Source organism: Narcine bancroftii, chromosome 7, assembly GCF_036971445.1.
Source record: "Narcine bancroftii isolate sNarBan1 chromosome 7, sNarBan1.hap1, whole genome shotgun sequence".
NCBI classification, from domain to species: Eukaryota; Metazoa; Chordata; class Chondrichthyes; order Torpediniformes; family Narcinidae; genus Narcine; species Narcine bancroftii.
Window position 1 is genome coordinate 177,350,684 of NC_091475.1, and position 19,429 is coordinate 177,370,112.

The 19,429-nt window shown below is 39.8% G+C and overlaps 1 protein-coding gene across 5 annotated transcripts in view; it reads left to right on the top strand.

The window, feature by feature from the left end:
• cdk8 (cyclin dependent kinase 8) overlaps positions 1-19,429 on the top strand; it is a 108,439-nt gene that overhangs the window by 49,587 nt on the left and 39,423 nt on the right. For 2 of the 5 annotated variants that reach the window (XM_069891475.1, XM_069891476.1), the window contains exon 5: positions 16,045-16,122. The exons of 2 other annotated variants lie outside the window; for them this stretch is intronic. In XM_069891475.1, coding sequence (XP_069747576.1) covers positions 16,045-16,122 — 78 coding nt within the window. Of the gene's footprint in view, positions 1-3,333; positions 3,422-16,044; positions 16,123-19,429 lie in introns of those variants that run through there. One more of the 5 variants, XM_069891479.1, reaches the window with a different exon arrangement.

The following is a 19,429-nucleotide window of genomic DNA, read 5'->3' on the forward strand; positions in this document are numbered from 1 at the left end:
CTTGCTCTGTGTTGAGAACAGTTTTGACTGACTGAATTTGAGTGTGACAAAAAAGCCACTTTGAGTCTGCTGCTTAAGAAAGAAATTGTGAAGAAGCTGTGTTAAAGGCACAGGCTTCATAAGTGAGGTGCTTTTAAAAAAAAAACCTACCTTGAAGAACCAAGGAAAGTCCATGGTAAAGAAACGGGCAAAGGATTCGTAAGTTTACTGCCAAGCAACATCGGTCATTGCTCTCTCCAACATTCATTCAGAGTTCTTTTGCTATCAGTCAATGAATTGAATTTGTACTTTAAACTTTGAATTCTGTGGACTGTTTTTGGACTGCCTGACTTGACCAGACTGCCTAACTTGACCAGACTGACTTGGGGTTTTGGGGATTTTTCCTTTTTTGTTTTTGACTAATGGACCCAGACTGAAATGGTCTGGGATTTTTTTCCCTCACATACATACTTTTTATAAATAATCTGTATATTTATTATTAAAGGCACATAGTAGGGTTAATTTGGGTAAGATATCTTATTGTTAATAGTTATTAATAAATGTAGAGTTTAACCTTTTTTTGACCTCTTGTTGCTGGTTTTTGGGGGTGCAACAGCTATAAGAAAGATATCTAATCTGGAAAGGATGCAGAAAAAATTCATAAGCATGGTAGGCTTGAATTAGGAGAGACTGGGACTTGCCTGTGAGTTTTATAAATTTGTGAGAGGCAGGCATTGATGAGGTAAATAGTCATAGCCCTCTTCTTGGGTATGGGAGGCTAAAACTAGAGAGCATAAATTGAAGATGAGAAAGATTTAAAATGGACCTGAGGGATACCTTCATCATACAGAAGGTGGTGGATATATGGAATGAGTTGACAGAGGAAGTGAGTAGATTTACGACATTCAAAAGACATTTGGGCAGGTACATGAATATGAAAGATCTGAGGGATATGGGCTGAATTTGGGCAAATGGGACAAGCTTGCTGGTATGGACAGGTTCAGCCAAAGGGCCTTGTGACAGATTATGTTTTGTTTTGTATATAGATATGTTTTTAGGAGATAAATTGGGGCTCTGCTCAAGCTAGACAGGTTGGCTCCAAATGCTTTTGCAAATTCTTTGGGGAGTGCCCAAGGGACTTCACTAATGGAATGTTGTTTTGGAAAGCAACAGATGAAAGAGATCGGAGGAGTAGTTTGGAGTTGCAGGCTGTCTGGAGTGCAGCTTGCTGCTCTAAGAGGGTCTAAGAAGCAGAAAGAGTAAAACAGGTTTTTTTTTCTGAGAGAGAGAGACAGAGATCAGTTCTACAGTTTGACAGTCAGCAGCAGTAGCTGGGACTGGAACAAACTGGCAAGCTTGTGGAAAACCCCATTTTGAAGATGTGCTGTGAGTGTTTAGTTCAGCCTGGTCAAAGCCCTTGTGGTCCATACAAGGGGTGAGGACTGGCTACCTAAATTTTCACTTGAAATAAAAGAAACAAAAAGGAACAGAGGTTATCTGGACAACCCTGATGGGGCAAGTTTCTTCATCAAGACACTGACGTGGCTGATGAAAAGGGATCAGTTTGTGTCCAGGAACAACAAATCTCGCTCTGAAAACCGACAAGAACCTTCCTGAGCGGTAACCATTTACCTTTCAAACACCAAAGCCTGGTGAAATTCATAAATGTTAAATTCTGTGCACAGTATAAGAATTGAACTTGGAAGAATGAGAATTGAGATTGGACTGTGAATTAAAGAACGTATCTAAATTTACTCGCATATTACATACACGTGTGCATAGAATTAGAAGAGAGTTAAGTTAATGGTAATAAATTAAAGTTTGATCCTGCTTTCATGTTTAAAGATAATTAAAAGCAACTTTTGTTTAAGTAATCATTTGTCTTGGTGAATATCTATTGCTTCTGGGTTTTGGGGTTCTCTGGGCTCGCAACAGGATGTTTTCAATTTTTAGAACTTTGACATTAAAAGAAATAGGAGTAGCAATGAGCAGTTTGGCCCCACCTCTGCTCAATGCTGTTTTCTAGCACCAACATTTTTTATGTCCACCAAAGTGGACAACTCACCATTTTTATGTCAATGGACTAGTTTTTCCCCTTGAAACCACATTTTCCATCACATCTTTCTACCCTGAAATCCACAGGAACAATTCCAGAATCCATAGAACATTGAAAAATGATAGATCAACCACTACTTCTGAGACTACCTCTTTCAAAGCTTGGATTTATCAGGTTTCACGCTCACCAATTTCTCTAATGCTATTTTCTTGACTAATACTTAGTCCTTCAATTCCTCATTCTCACTCTTAATTAAAAGAGCTATAAATGTAAGGATACTGAGGAATGTAAAGAATTTGCATATTAATCCCAAAAGATTGAAGGATGTCGAGATAAAACAGATAAGGGCATATGAAATTTTTTTTGTAATTGATCATGGTACAGAATATAAGAGCAGCAAGGTCATGATGAAACAGAAGAAATGTTAGTCAAGTCATGGTGAGAGGATTGCCAGACATATTACAAGAGGTTATTCACAGGATATTTGAGAGTTTTATTTGGAGATGGAAATGTTTAATTATAAGAGGTTATCAAGCTGGTGATGTCAGCATTTGTAAATTAATGTGGTCTATATATGGTGAATAGAAAACTGTTATTGAATAAAAGGAAGGATTAGTTGAATTGTTTTTCACTGATTCCAAGGAACTTGGTGCTTAAAAGTCTTTTTAATTGACAGAATATCTTAATTCCTGGCAAAGCCAGCATTTATTGCCCTTGAGAAAGTGACGACGAATCTCCTAGAATTATCTTTTAGATGACGACACTCCCACATTTAAAGTGCCTGGAAGAATGTGTTCTCTATCCTAGTTCTCAAGGCAACACATTTGAAACAGGAATTTTGGGTTTGTGTGATTACTGTAGTTGGATTACTGTTTTTAAGATGAGAATGACACATGGATATGAGGTACTTTTATGATGTACTTCTATGTTTGGGATACAATATTGCACAGTCTGATGCTACCTTGAAGAGAAAATCTGTCAAAAGAAAAACTCAAGTTATTAAGAAAACTTGTCCCTAAAAAAAAAACCCACCTAAACCTGAGTTTGATAGCTCTTTGTGTAGAGGGTGGTGACCTATTACCAAAAGCAGGACTGCAATTTTTAAAAGTACAAGATTTATATTGAGAGTTATTCAGCATATTACTCCATACAATGGTATTGAACACGTGTTTATTCTGAGGTGATTAATAAGATAATTCCATTTCTGAACAATATTTACTTTTTTTGAAGACATTATGTAAATATTTGATACAAGAGTGAAAAGTAAACTCTATAACTCACCATTTACAGGCTGGCTATGAGGATTTAAATGAAAAGCCAACATAACTAATCTGAGTCTGGTGCTTCTGAGTTCTGGCTCTTGGACATATGAAAGAACATCCATATGTATGCAGTGGTAAATTCTATCTTCTCTTTTCTGTCTTAAGTTATAATACTATGCTTCCTTGTTAAACCTATCACCGAAATAATTCATTATATACAGATTGCTTTTGATTTAAGCATTTTGCCCTTTAATGTCATTTGCTGATGCAAGTTGATTGGTACAGTTGAAGTTTGCCTATTGATTAACAGGCTATTAGTCAATTATTTTAACCTATCCATTGGAAAGTGAGTGTGGTACCCACTATAGTATTAGATGGTGATGTTCTATGAAATTATTAATAATGGAACAAATTGTTTCAAAAGTAATATTCACAGTGCCTTAAAGTGATTGAACCATATATTGATGGTTGTATAACAATGAGTCATCATTTAGAAATCTGTTTGAAAAGTTGTACATAATTTGATAATCTTTGTGCCTTATTTTATTTATCGCATGGGTATTAATACTATTGGTGTTTAAAAGTTCAGTCATTTTTTAACTTAAAAATTATAATGTTGCCCTTTTTGTATAATTAGCTGACATAGTCTACTCATTTCAGTTTTTATTCGCTTTCTCCAATCTGTTTTGCCCTTCAGAGATCGTGACTGATTTGACCTAGCTCCATCGAACCATATTGCTCCAAATTCCTTAATAGCCTCGGTGGTACCCACATATGTACAATCCAATATCGTTCCAACTCCATCTTCAAATTAGATGACAATACCACAGTAGTTGGCTGGATATCAAATATGATGAGATAGAAGATAAAGAGATTTCAAGTAGTGGCGTGTGCAAAGATAGCAACCTCTCAGACGAAGGAGATGATCAATGAATTCAGGAAAAGTGGTAGTGATCAAACCCCTATCCACATCAACAGGGGAAAGAGTTGAAAGCTTCAAGTTCTTGAGAATAATAATCTCCAATGGCCTGAGCCAGGACAAGCTTGTTCACATGGCAGTCAAGAAACTGAGCCAACACCTCTACCTTCATAAAAGACGAAGGAATTTCAGCTTGTCCCCTTGTCCCTCAACAACTTCTATAGGTACTTGCTGAATGCATTATAGCCTGCTTTTTGAGCTGCTCAGCTTGAGATTAAAAGAATCTACAGAAGGTAGTGAATACAGCTCAGAACAGAATGCAAACTTCCCTCTCGTCCAAAGATTAAATCTACATTTCCTACTGTCTATAAAAAAAAAGACAGCCAACATCACATCCCAGACACTCTTTTCCTTCCTTCCATTGGGGATAAGGGTCAAAAATGTGAAAGCATGTGTGAATGGGCATAAATACAATTTCTTCCCTGTAGCCATCAGGCTCCTGAAGAACCCCACACAGTGCTGTCATGCTGTCCTTGGTACTCATTGATCTTTCTTTTCATTGCATTGCTGTACCTGTACTCTGTAAATTGTGCTCTTAACAAGACCATATGAAAGTTAGTTAACCTGTTAGATGCTCACAGAAGAACTGTTCTCACCACACCATGTATTATGCGACAAATCAACTTAAATTTAAAACTTTATAAGCTATCCCTCTTATTAAACTTAACAATTATTTTGTCATTAGCTACTGCTTGTGCAAAAGGGTTAGAAACTTGAAATGGTATGAAGAATTGTTTTCTGCCTTCCTCCTGAGATGCCTGAAAATTTTAAACTGTTTTGAAGTTTAAGAATTCCCAATTAACAGAAATAATTTCTCTCCACCCCAATATTTTGAAGCATTTCCCCAGAACACCCTTCTCTAAAGTACTGGCAAAGCAAATTTTTTCATGAATATCTTCTTTAAAAAAAACATCTGAAGTCCTATTATCTGCTTAGTAAATTTAAATAGTGCTTTTAGATCAATATTTTTCTGGTGTGGTATCCAGAATTGTTCCCAGTATTCTGATCTGGATGAAACGGGGGTTTAGTCTCAGCATAACAAATATCCTCTTGTATTCTAAACCTCCATAAATGAAGGCAAAAATTCTTGTTGTATTTTAATTACTTGTGCAGTATAATGAAATAGTGAAAGAAGACTTGGTGTGTATTATTTTCTTCTGTTCATGACCTTGAAATTATCCTATTGGCTCCAAAGCAGATGACTTCAAACCTGAATCCATTGAAACAGGCTTTCCACAATTTTCCATTTTCTTAAATATTTCAATTTTTAAAAAAAATCGTATGTTGAAACCCCAGAACAGAACCACATTGGACACACTGCTTATATCTTGCTTTTTGAGATTCAATTTATCCCTAGTAAATTTCATTGCCAGGTCAATAATTTGTCTTCTATTTCATGCATTTACAATTTTAACAGTTGTTTTTAGGGCTTTGTCAGATGCTCCTGGAAGTCCTAAAATAACATCAAAAACATTCCCATGTGCACTATTTTAGTCAGCTTTAAAAAAAAAAATTGTTTTGTCAGTGTGGCAGACTTTTTACATAACTTCACCTTTGGATGCTGTGAGACCAACTGACTTCCTCTAGCATTTCTGTGTTTGTACTACAATCTCAGCAGATGCATTTCATTCTTTTTACAAATCCCAAAGTTGACTGTTTCTGAACCATGAAAATGTTGTGTTCTGCCACTAAATATTTAATTACAGTCCGTAGTAGTTTGCTATTAGTTGGATGCAACTTTATTATTTTTAAAATTTAAGTTTAGACATACAGCACGATAACAGGTCATTTTGGCCCACAACTCCGTGCCGCCCATTTAGACCCAAGTAACCAACACCCTGGGTACGTTTCGAACAGTGGGAGGAAGTCAGAGCCCAGGAGAAAACCCACGCAGGCAGACAGCTCTTTACAGACAGCGAGGGATTTGAACCTGGGTCCCCATTGCTGGCACTGTAAAGGCATTGCGCTAACATATACCAACTGTGCACCCCACGCCTACTGGCAAAAACATTCTAAGCTGCAAGACTTCAGTTATTCTCCCAGAAATTTGCACATGGTAATGCAGATATGTGCACATAACGAGAGCACTATTGACTTGTGTGTCTAGTCGCTGTTGAGAATATGTAAGAATATGCACATTGGGGATGAAAGGTGCCAATGCAGTGCATCTGAGATGTAGTTTGCCTCCTCGAGAGGAAAAATTAAAAAAAATTATGAAAACCATTTTCTTAACATCAAAATTCTCCTGATTTGGCAGTAGCTGCTTGGAGTTTTCAAAGAGAAATAGAACCTGTAACCCGATGCTGTTTGAAAGTATGTCACAAAGCTGGGATGGGTGCAGAAAATATTCACAAAGATGGTATTGTAGCGCACACACTACGACGAGTGTGGAAGGAAGGCATATATGAGGAGTCAAAATCAAAATGCTTTATTGCACTGGGTGCTCTGTGTCTATGGGCCCCTGGCACTGACATCAGGTTGACTGGCATTCCCACCGTGCGGAGGTCACCTGGGAAGATGGCCAGTGTCACTCCCCCCCCCACTCAGGTCCGTGTGGTTGCTTGTTTGTTGGCCATTTTGTGGGCCGGTTTGTGTCTCTGTGTCGGCCGCTACACAACCTTTCCCCACCCCCCCCCCCATGCCCTCCAGAACCAGCGACCGGGCAATTGTTCCTTAGCCTTTGGTGGCCTGCCTCTGTGTCATGGGGGCAGAGTGCAGTCTACCTCATTACAGTCCAGATATGTCGGTTTCAGGCAGTCAGTGGTAAATATTTCCTCCTTATTGCTAATGTTGAGAATGAAGGTGGAATCATTGTCTCTAATGACCTTGTAGGGCCCCTTGTAGGGTCATTGTAATGGTGGTATGTGGGCACTCCTCCTCACAAACACGTATCGGCAAGTCCAAGGTTCATTTGGGACGCTATGTAGTGGGGATTACCGCGGGACTAAGGACCCCAGCTTCTGCTGCAGGCTCTCGAGGTTCACCACGGGATCTTCCAGGCATTTATCAGTGCCAGAAATTCCCCAGTACGATTCCCAACAGGACCTAAGGCAGTTCGTCCACCCAGTTGGGATCCTTGAGCCAAGCCATCAAGGTTGCCTTGAGGTGCCTGTGAAAGCGCTCCACCAACCCGTTGGCCTGCAGGTGATATGCTGTGATATGGTGGAGCTGCGTCCCTAGAAAGTTAGCCTGCACCGCCCACCCAGAGCTTGGAGGTGAATTGTACCCCCGTGTTTAAACTAAGGTGCTCCGGGACCCTGAATCGGGACACCCATGTATCAATGAGCGCCTTGGCGCATGTTTCTGTGGTGGTATCAGCCAGCGGGACTGCTTCCAGCCACCTCGTGGAGTAGTTTACCATGGACAAGAGGTATCTTGCCCCACAGGAAGCTGATAATGGCCCCGCACATGGCTGAACCTGCGCCACTCTGACTTAAAAGTCTGTGTGGGCGCTCTCGTCTCAACCTTCACTTTGGAGGACTAACAATTCATGCAGGTCTTGGCCCACTGGCTGACCTGCTTACAGAGGCCATGCCAGACAAGCCTTTTGGCCACCGTTTTGACCATGTGTGGATAGCTTCGGAAACCTGGCATCTCCATGTGGCCAGGACAATGGGACGGGGGCTGGTGGTAGAAACGTCACACAGCACTGTCAAGTTACCTGGGCCGGTGGGGACATCCTCCACCCTGAGACCGGAGATGTCTGTCTTATAAGCAGGGATCTCAGGGTCCTGCTGCTGTGCTTTGCAAGGGCCACGTAATGGACCTCTTGGGACAGGCCATGTTTCGATTCAATCGTGGGGCGTGACAGAGCATCGGTTACCGTGTTGTTTTTCACCACGATATGCTAAATGTTGTAAACTGAAGGGGCACGAAGCATCAATCAGCTCTTCATCCTGGGCAACACCATTGTATTCAAACACTACTTAATCCAAACATCTGCTGTGGGCAGGGCGTAACTGGGGAGCGCTACTGGCTGAATGCTACCATCTTCAAGGGGATTATGTGTTGCTTTGGAGAACATTTACAATTTTAAACTTTTATTTAAATGTTATTTATTTTTATCCATCTATCTATATATTTATTTATCTTTTATTTCATCATTTTTTTTGTTGGTTGCTTGGGGTTGCCAGCTGCTTGAGTTCCAGATACTGGGGATTTGACTGTATTTAGTTTTGAAAGATATATTCATCAGCAATTCTCTCCAACTGCCTTTAATTGGGAACTTGATCCACAGTTTCCCTGCCAGGTGCTGACATAAAGGATTTTATTTGATACTTTGCACATGCAAACCTATCACTGCACAGCACATACTAATCTATCATTTTCTATTTCAAAAAAACAGAATAACCATGTCATTAATTTCAGATATGACAAATCTGAGATCATTTTTTTGTTCTCAATAGCTTTTAATATTTGTTTTGCATGTGCATCATGGAGTACATTTTTCTTTCCCAAATGATTTCGTGAGCAGAATATTTGCTTCAGGCTCGTAGTACAAGGGACTCTTTTTTTCTATGTTAGATAGAGCAGTATGTTAAACAAATATATGAATTGTGTTTCAAACAATAGTTCAAAATCCTTGCATTATTCCTCTCTACAGGAAAATGCCATCTGAAATACTCATTTTGGGGGAAATTTTTGAGCTGTATCTTTATTTAAATAAAAATATGTGGGAAAAATATTGGAAATTTCATATCTGGCATATTTTGAACAAAGATCAGATCGTCTAATTCCTCTCAGCAATCAAGCTTTCAAAAAAAACCCTGCATTTTTAAGAATGTTGTCATTATAAACTTCCCTTTGTTGAAAAGGGAATGGATTTAAAACTGGCTAAATTACCTCACTTGTCAATTTGTTGATGTGTGTTTCTGGGGTTGAGTTTTCAATTTCATTAAAGTGCAACAATTTTTATAAAATCAGCTGCAGCAAGATGTAGTTTAGTTATTCCTTTGAATGTTGAAAGTGCAGAGTAGTATTTTTATTGATCTAATTACTAGGTACTTCTATAGAACAATCTGACAAATATTAATCCCAGCACATTGGGGATTTATATGAAGATAAAGCATTATGGAGATTTTGAAATCTCCGAGGAGAGAAACTGACTTATTTTCAGAAAGCTGAGATACAGTTTTATGATTACCGATATTTCGTTTTTGCAGTATCAGTGTTGTATTACTTATCATTCTTCAGTCTCAAATTTGCAGTATTTGGAGAGAGATTTCAAGTAATTTGAGTTGAATAGGATTTGAAAACTGCATAACTGTAGATTGATTTCCTTAATCGAGATCTTGAGAAAGCATAAGGTAAAGGATTTCTTTAAGGAGGCAGATTACTTCATTGTTTTTAATATGGCACTGAAGTGTGTTACAGTGGTATTGCATGCCAAATAAATATTGCCAATGAACTGACCGTGCATCTTGGCACATCACAGTTCGGCGGGCAGCAACCTCCTTTGAAGAAGACCGCAGAGCCCACCTTTCTGACAAAAGACAAAGGAGGAAAAACCTAACACCCAACCCCAACCAACCAATTTTCCCTTGCAACCGCTGCAACCGTGTCTGCCTGTCCCGCATCGGACTTGTCAGCCACAAACGAGCCTGCAGCTGATGTGGACATTTACCCCTCCATAAATCTTCGTCCGCGAAGCCAAGCAAAGAATTTTCTAGAAGAACTATAGTAAAATGCTCAGAAAGTTACTTTGTAGAAGAAAACAAAGTTATTAGTCCATTTCTTCCTGAGTAGGGTTCATTTGCCACTTGTGTACCCTGTCTTATTATTCTCCAGTATATTGCCAGAACTGGAGTAGTTGAGCTTGGACTTTATTTTCTAGAGCATAAAAGGCTGAAGTGTGACCTTGTAAAGGTTTATAAAATTTATGAGCAGAATTAATTAATAAACTGAATGCTTTACAGTCTATTTCCTAGCGTGGACAATTCTAGAGCCAGAGGGCAATGTTTTAAGGTGAGAGAGGTGAGATAAAATAGGGTCCTGATGGGCAACTTTTTAACTCAGAGGTGGTTGATGAAACTGTGGAAGTGGGTACATTTACAACATTCCAAAGGCATTTCGTCAGATAAATAGATAGGAAGAGGTTAGATATATGGATGGGAATGAATTGCAGGGAATTGGGGCTTGCCCAAAATGCCAACTTAGTCAATATGGCTAAGTTTGGCTGAAGGGCTAGTCATATTTACAAGCATTTGATCCATATGCAGTAGAATTCTTTAGCAAATATTAACAATTTTTTTAAAAATCACTTTTCTTTCACATTGTTTAACAAATCCAATTCGGATGTAGCATTTCAAGATGGTGGCTCACCTAGGTTATTTAAGGATGAATGATAAATTCTGGCTTCTTAATAAATTTTAAAAAAGCAACAGGTTAAATTAGAGTGGGAGTGGAACAAAAATATAGCAAGTGACTGAGAATTCATTCATATCTGCAGACTTATTAGAACTGTCAGCTAAGTTGTATCTAAGTCTGCAGATATGAATGAACTCTCAGTCACTTGCTATATTTCCTGTGAAATATGAAAAACAATTTGAGAAACGCATCGAACCAAAGGTTTTGTAATTTGTATTTAAAAAAGTGTAAATAAACGTAGATTTGTTGTTAATCGGTTATTAATGTTAGATATTTCTTCATCTTGCCTATGGGGGAGGCAAGAAGACCCTGAGCTCTGATCTGATTTCAAAGTCTCTTGAAATCTCCTTTACTTATTCATTCTTATTTTGTATATATTAAACTTTTTGGGATACCTTGAAGTTCTGAATCATATTTTCTATCTTGTACTCTCTCCTAGCCGTAAAACTTGCTCAACAATCATTGTGCTATTTACAATGCTTTACTAATCTTTAAAGCTTTTGTATTGTCACTGAAATGAATATTGGTTTAGCTATGGGTTTTGCAATTTAATTGTTATCATATTTGGTTCAACATTCAAGACGACATTTATTTTAAATATTGTTTCAACAACAACATTTGTATATGCATTTGATCTACTTTGAAAAGATCTGAAAATCCTTGTACTTTTAAAATAATACTCATAGAATCATCCAGCATGGAAACAGGCCCTCTGGCCTAACTTGCCTATGCTCGCCATAATGCCCCACCCACTCTAATCCCACCTGCCTGTTTTTAATGCCATATCCCTCTAAACCAAGGGTCACATACAGAAAAAATACAAGGAGTCACAGGCCAAACAATATTAAGCCTGATAGTTTTCAACCAGTTACATTGCAAGAAAAACATTGTTTTTAGATCAGAAAACCCCGGTGGCATCGAAAATTCATTTTCTATCAAAATAATATGACACTATGGAACAGTTTAACTGTTGACATTACAGTAGTTTATTGATTATAAAATCAGTGAGCATTTCTGCATCTGCTGCTCTTAAATTGGATTTAAATGAATATAATAAAACTCATTCAAAAAGTATTGCAAAATAAAAAGCTGGGTTCAAAATAAGAAAAGATCAAGGGACAAGGCTGTCTCCAACATTCCTCCACAACTCTGTGAATATAGTTCATGGCCCAAGAGTCCACCTTAAATGAATATGATGCAATGTGTAAATTTGTAGATCGGCTATTAATGATAAGCTATTTAAATTAACAGATTCCTTGCAAATCGAACAAATACATTTCCCCATGACTTCTGTGAAAAGGTATTCATTTGCTCAACATGTCTGAAATTTTTGGCACTCCCTTGGTATTTTCCGTCTTTTTGGATCTGCCATGTTTAATCAAGGGAGGTAAATATTTTCATCGATGAGTAACATTGCAATAGTCAGTCTGGTCATTCAAAATGGCAGTAACATCTAGTGTTGAAATTAAAAAGTACAATGTACATAGTGCAATTTATTGTGAGGTTATGTTCTAAAGGGCCATATTCCATTTTTAAAATTCACCCTGAGCCACTTAAAAATGGGAAACAATTTGCAGTTGGCCAAGAGGCCGTAGTTTAGTTACCTCTGCTCTAAACCCAATTTGTCATGTGACAGCATTTCCCCCTACCTTTGGAGGTCAGACCAGCTGCCAATCAAAGTTCAGTTCTGCCTCATCCATTAGTGCACACCTTGCTGTTGGATCCATGTAAATTACCTGGAGTGGATTCTCCAGTCTGCCTGTACTTGGTCTCGGGCCTTTGGCTGTTGTAATTGGATTAACCTGCCTGGCACCAAGCCATTGGTTCCTGCTAATGATCTAGGCTGGAACCTCCAGCACTATTAAGGTGCCATGTATCCTTTGTTCTCTCTCTTTGCCAGCTTGGGACTACCCTGCTTCACTCCAGGCCTAATGGAAGGGCGCTGGAGAAACACTTGGTAAGATGTGCACTGTTAAAAAGGTTGAGAGCGTTTAATTAGTGTTCCTTGTAGCATTGAGCCGTGCCTGCAATGAGTCAAGGGTGTTGTAGTGATTTTTTTTCCTTGATCATTAATTGTCAGCTATTTCTTTCCTATGGCTGCGGTAAATTCCGCATGTGTGTGTGTGTTGCATCAGTTACCATTTCCCACACTTCTGTAAATAAAATCCTTCCCTACCAAAACTGTGTTCAGAGTCCTTGTCTTAGAGACCTACCAAAACTGTTTCCTCATTCCCAACATCATTCTGTCAATGTATCCGTCCAACATTTTTTAAACATTGGAATAGTAATGTATTTTAATCAATGGTAATAATGTACAGATGAATATTATCCACTGATTAAGATCAGCCTTTTGTTTGTATTTTGTGAAATTTGCATGGTTATAAATCTTGAGATTGTAAAGACAAGAAATTGCCCATCTGAATTGGTGATTTAGTTGTAAACCTGACCAGTGTATAGACTTTGAACTATTTTCAAGATGTACCCTTGCATTGAAATTTGCAATAGAAAATTACAATATGTAAATTGTTTTGGATAGTACTATTTCTTTGAGTTAATTTATTTTCATCCAATTGTACAAGTACAACCCGATGAAACAATGTTCTCTGATCCTCAGAGCAAATATGCATCCAGATATAACACACATACAGATAAACTATACATATGAACTATGTATATACATATATAAATAAATATTTATTGATTAATAAATAGTAGTCCTTCACATGCTTTGCAAAGGGCTGATCACTACTGGTGACTCACTGGAGGCGACGCTTGGGAGTCCAAATGCATTTGTGCGGGCCAGTGAGCAGGGACAGCATCGCGGTCATGTGCGGGAAGTAGCAAATGGGGTGGCACAGAACAAGGTTGAGGAAGAGAGTGAGGCTTTAATGGAGTCATGTTGAATAAGGAGGATGCAACATGGCTTGCTGAGTATAATAGCTTTTGACCCGTTTGTGGTGAGATTTAGCCAAAATTGTGGAGACAGCTTCTTCCTGGCAAAGATGGAAATGCTTAACAATAAAAACTGTGGGGTTGTAGTTGAGGAAGTCAAGCTCCTTGTCCCCACCCTTTTTGCAACCAATTCACAAGCATGGTTTTCAATTCTAGAGACTTGGTTCCATTTGCTGAATGTCACTAGTCAAAAGACTAAATTCTGCTTGCTTGCAGCTCGACTTCTGGAGCAAATTGCTTGTGAGGTAGAAGATGTGCTCTTTAATTCTGACCAAACGATGCCATAACCTCGTGCTTAAAGCACCCATCTTGAAGTGAACTGAATCATCTATCAATCCTGCAGTGTGGAACTGCTGGCAGATGACAATGTCAATGACAGGAGGCCAACACAAATGCTGTGGAGATGTTTTGCAAGTTTATCGATGCTGGTCGATTGAAGGATGCCCATCAGATACCCTTGAACCTGTGGGCATGCAGTGGTGGAACATCCAGCCAACCTATGCCATGAAGACAGCATCTTTGTTATACTTTGGTGCGGCCATATAAGTTGTAGCTTTAATGACCCATCTGAATTATCCCCGTTTCCTGTTTCACTCTAATCCTGTGGGACAGGCAGAGGTGACTCCCAATACTTATGCTGGAAACACTGGAATTTTGGTGTTTTAGCTTGGTCATGATGGTCTCCTTGTTCCTTCCACAAACGGTACTGGAAAACGAAGAGGCTCGGCGGTTGAGGCGACTGCTGCTTATGGGCAAACTAGCCACCACCTTTTACTGAACAACTGTCTCTCTGGTAAGCAATATCTCATTGATTCAGTTCCTCACACTCCACAAGAGTATTATCATCCTAACCCAGCATGTATTCTTGCTGCCAAGAACAACTTGAGCATCTAGACATTTGGCCAGTGGTCAGTCCTGCTCGATTTCAGCCTCCAGAAGCCTATGTGGTGCATTTTCACAGTAGCAAATGTTTCCAAGCCCATTATTGGTGTAGATTTTCTTTCTAATTTTTCCTTGCTAGTAGATCTAAAAAATAGATTGTTACACATGTGTACAGGTGAGCTGTATTTTTCACCCTGCAATGATCATCAATAAAGGAAACAAGAGCAACTCTGTAGTGACTTGGAAGAAGAGGTTATCATTTGAAAAACCCATGATGGGGCAAGTTTCTTCGGCAAGACTGAAGTGGCTGATTGGAGGAAATCGGTTTGTGTGTCCAACAAGCAATAAATCTCTCTCTAAAACCAACGAGGTAACCATTCACCTTTAAGCACCAGAGCCTGGTGAAAATTCATAATTCTTAACTCTGTGCAGAGTATAAGAATTGCCTGATACCGATGAACTTGGAGGAGTGAAAAGTGAGGTTGGATTGTGAATCAAAGAACTTTCCTGAACACATACACATTACATACATGTGTGCTTAGAATTAGAAGGGGGTTGTTAATAGTAATAAGTTAAAGTTTGATTCTGTTTTTATGTGTAAAAAAAAATTAAAAACAAATTTTGTTTAAGTAACCATGGTGAATTTCTATTGCTGCTGGGTTTTGGGGTCCTCTGGACTCGTAACAAACCCAAGCAAGTGCATTTTTGGTGCCAGCAAACTCATCTCTTTGGGAGATGTTAGTGTTCCAAGGTCTGCAGACACACCAAAACCCCAATCAGAGATTTTCCTATCCCATATTCACATTTCAAAAGTGTCCACCTTGATCTAGTTGGTCCACTCCCACCATCAAGAGGTTACACATTTATTTACCTGTGAAGATCAGACTACAAGAATGCAAGAGGCCATCCCAATCACCAAACCTCTACAGAGACAGTAGGTCGCTTTTGTTGACTAATAGGTTCCAGCCTTTGGTGTCCCGACACGATTACAACAAACAGAGGATCACAGTTTGAGCCATCACCCTTCTGAACTCTTACCAACCATTTGAGCATCAACCAGATTTGGATGACAGCTTACCGTCTACAGGCAACCGACCTCATTGAATAATTCCACCATTGACTAAAAACAGCATTGATAGACGGGGAGTGAAGGGTTGCCCTTTTCCATCTGCTTCATCAAGCATATGATAGCCCTTATCATGTCATCCAATGCCAGTCCAAAAGATTCATGATCAATCAGGACTAAAAGACTGAAATAGTATCCGTTGACTAAAGCCACCATAGTCAAGTTTATTGTCATCTGATTGTACAAGTACAACCCGATGAAATAGTGTTCTCTGGTCCTCAGTGCAAAAACATGTAGATATGCATACAGACAAATAATACATATGCAGGACAAGTATTTTATCAATAAAAATAAATAAATATTGTTTTGTACAATTGAGAGCTTTGGATGTTTAGAGTGAGTAGTTCCTTTGTTTGTTCATCAGTCTCACTGCCCATGTGAAGAAGCAGGTCCTCAGCCTGGTGGTGCTGGGTCTGATACTTCTGTATTTCTTCCCCGACAGGAGCAGCTGAAAGATGCTGTGTGCAGGGTGGAAGGTTTCCTCAATGATTTTGCGTGCCCTCTTCAGACAACGATCCTGGTAAATCACATTGAAGGATGGGGGCAAGGGAGACTCCAGTGATCCTCTCAGAATCAGAATTTATTGTCATGAACAAGTCATGAAATTTGGTGTTTTGTGGCAATATTCATTCTATAATCATCTTGAAACATGATTAAAAAAAATTAAAATAATAGTGCACGAAAAATAAGGCAATATTCAGGTATCTGATGGCAGCAACAAAGAGGCTGTCCTTGTGCCATTAAGTGCTCGTCATTAGGCTCCTGTACCTTTTTCCTGATAGAAGCAGAGTGAAAAGGGCATGGCCTGGATGGTAGAGGTGTTTGAGGATAGAGGCTGCTTTTGTTAAGACACTGATGGAGTGAAGTCTGGTGCCTGTGTTGTTCCAGGCTGAGTTAACAACCCTCTGGAGTTTATTCTTGTCCTGAGAGTTGGTGCCTCCATACCAGGCAGGGATGCAATCTGCCAGAATGTTATCCATGATACATATCATATCTCTTCATTTACCTGTGGATTGACCATAGGTCGAGAACCAGCCAACTGTGCCACCCACTGAACCAGCAAAGGCACAAGACCCTAGCCCATCCTGTCAACCACTGTGCATGCTTCAGTACTAGACGAGATCAGACCAGACAATCGACCCACCAGACTGTTCTGTGGCGATACAGATCCAGACAGTCGCCACCTTGCGTGACTCGGAGGATAGAGGGGGTGCTGTCGTGGCCGCACGCCCATGATGTTTAGCGTAGGGCTAGTTGCCGTTGGTAACTCACTGGAGGTGATGCTCGGGAGTCCAAATGCAACTGTACAGGCCGATGAAGCGCGAACAGGGACAGTGTTGTGGTCACGTGGGGCAGCGTTAAGAAGGTGAGAGTGGCTTTTATGGTTCTGTGTTGAATAAAGGAGACACAACGTGACTTGCTGAGAATGGCGTTTGACCCTTTATATTTGCAGCAAGATTTAACAAGTGATGCAGTCTTGGGGTTGCGGGGGTTGTGTGAGCAGTTCATTCAGTTGTTCAGCAGTTCCACTGCCCATGAGATGATGCTGTTTCTCTGATACAGGTGGTGGGCTGTTGGTGACTTGAGGCAAGGAACTAGTGTATGCCTGCTTATGACTGGAGTCAAAGGACTTGCACCAGGCTGCAGACTGCTGGAGTCTGAAAGAGCATCAGGTATCGGAAATGGGATGCGAGAGGGTGTCGAGGGCTTTGAAGGCTTTCTTATCATGCCGGGGGTTTGTATTTGGAATGCGGTTTGCCAATGGTTTGGACTGAAGTCTGTGTAGTTGCAGAGGCTGCAGGAGTGCTGGAGGCAAATCCATGATAATCAGCGACTCTGAAGAGACTCTCTTTTGCTTCTCTTTCTCTGACTGTAAGGGGTTCAGGGCAATTTCTGATCATGAAAAATCTTTGCCTTATGGCAGATTAAAGGCAATCTCATGTAATATTACATCTCTTTTATTGTATGACAGTAAAAGCATCTTGAATCTCTTCCCCTATGGGAATAACTAAAAGATGCTGTGTGCGGGGTGGTAGAGTCCTCAACGATTTTCCGAACTCTCTGAAAACAATGATCCCAGTAGAACATGTTGATACATGTGGTGGGGGAGACCCCAGTGATTCTCTCTGCCACTCTTGTGGATTGTGGATTGACCTCCAATCCAAGGCTCTACAGCACACATGTCAAACTCAGGCCCGCGGGCCAAATTTGGCCCGTGATATAATTATATTTGGCCCGCAAGATCATATCAAATATGTATTAGAGCAGGCCCGCTGGCCAGCTGTGCATGCGCTATACTGCGCCAGTATAGCGCATGCACAGCTAATACAAATCCCAGAATGCTTTGCAAATGCGTTGGCGCCGGCCCGTCAGCCCGCTAATCGCCCCCACCTCCTCTCTTTACTTTCATTAGCATCTGCGACCTGTCGCCCAACTCACATGTAATAAACCCCTTACGAAAAATGGCCAAACGAAAGACAGAAAACAGGACCTTTCAAGACGGGTGGGAGGCAGACTATATGTTCATCATTTTAAAAGACAAACCTGTTTGTCATTGAAGCAAGCTGTTATTTTTTTGACTTGTTGGCTTGTGAAAAAAAAATACATTTAAAAGGAGCTTAAAGGCTATAGAGAAATATTATTTATTGAATATTTTATTTCTCATTTGTTAATGCTTCTTCTGGAAAGAGTTTAACCAAAACTATTATTAAACATTTATTTTAATAAGAAAAAGTTTAACATTACATATGTTGAAAGAAGAGAGAACATGCAGATGTTGTTGAAAATTTTCAATAAATATTTAGTTTGGCCCATGACTTAGTCCAAGTTTTTAATTTTGGCCCTCTGTGAATTGGAGTTTGACACCCCTGCTCTACAGCAACTGTACCACACTGTGATGCAGCTGGCCAGAATGCTCTTGATAGAGCTCCTGTGTGACTGAAAGTGAACTTGCTATGAAATGAAACATGATAACAATCTCTTCCTGATTTGCCTGAGTTACTCTGAACATTTGAACATTTTGCCTTTGCCATCCACAAATTTCCCACAACCCTTTGATTTATCCCTCATGGTTGCCTGAATTATTACCATTCCAATACTTAGTTGACACTTTACATGATCCGAGGTCCTGCTCCTGATGCCCACTCTGCATGCCCTATCCCCAAATTGCCATCCTGACCTCAGTCACTGTATTGGAAAAAACAATCATTGAAATGTTTGGTTTCCAAGCTGTTTCTAACATCTGCCATAAATAATTTCTTGGTAACAATGCAAGTTGTCATTCACTGAAATTTCTGTAAACTTTATATTCTAAGCAAATTGTATGATAATTTTTTTAAAAACATGGTTCATTTGTTTCAAAACCACCATATATTTTGGTTGATAAGATGACCTTAAGATAAGACAGGACCCCAATTTCAGCCTGAATTTCATGGTTTTACCTCATTATTGGTTGTATAAGATGACCTGCCAATTTTCTGCACCACACCTCAGAATGACTGCAATCAATGTGCCGGATACTGGTGTCTGGGCCTCCCAGTTTCTGACTGAGAAGATGCCAAATGGACCTGGGTCAAAGTCTTTAGCATCGGCTGGAGTTGGCAATGGTGACTCCATTTTCAACATCTGATGTGGTGTCGTCTGCATCAAAGAAGATGCCTCAGGCTCCCTGGTTTACAATTGTAAAATGTCTGGGTGGATTATGTTGGGGAGGTGTTGGGACCAGTCCACTTTTCAATTCAGAATTTTACGGTTGCCTGTTTTTTTTAATATCTGGCCTATAAGATGACCCTCTTTTTGCAGGGGGGGTTGTTTTTTTGGGTGCGTCA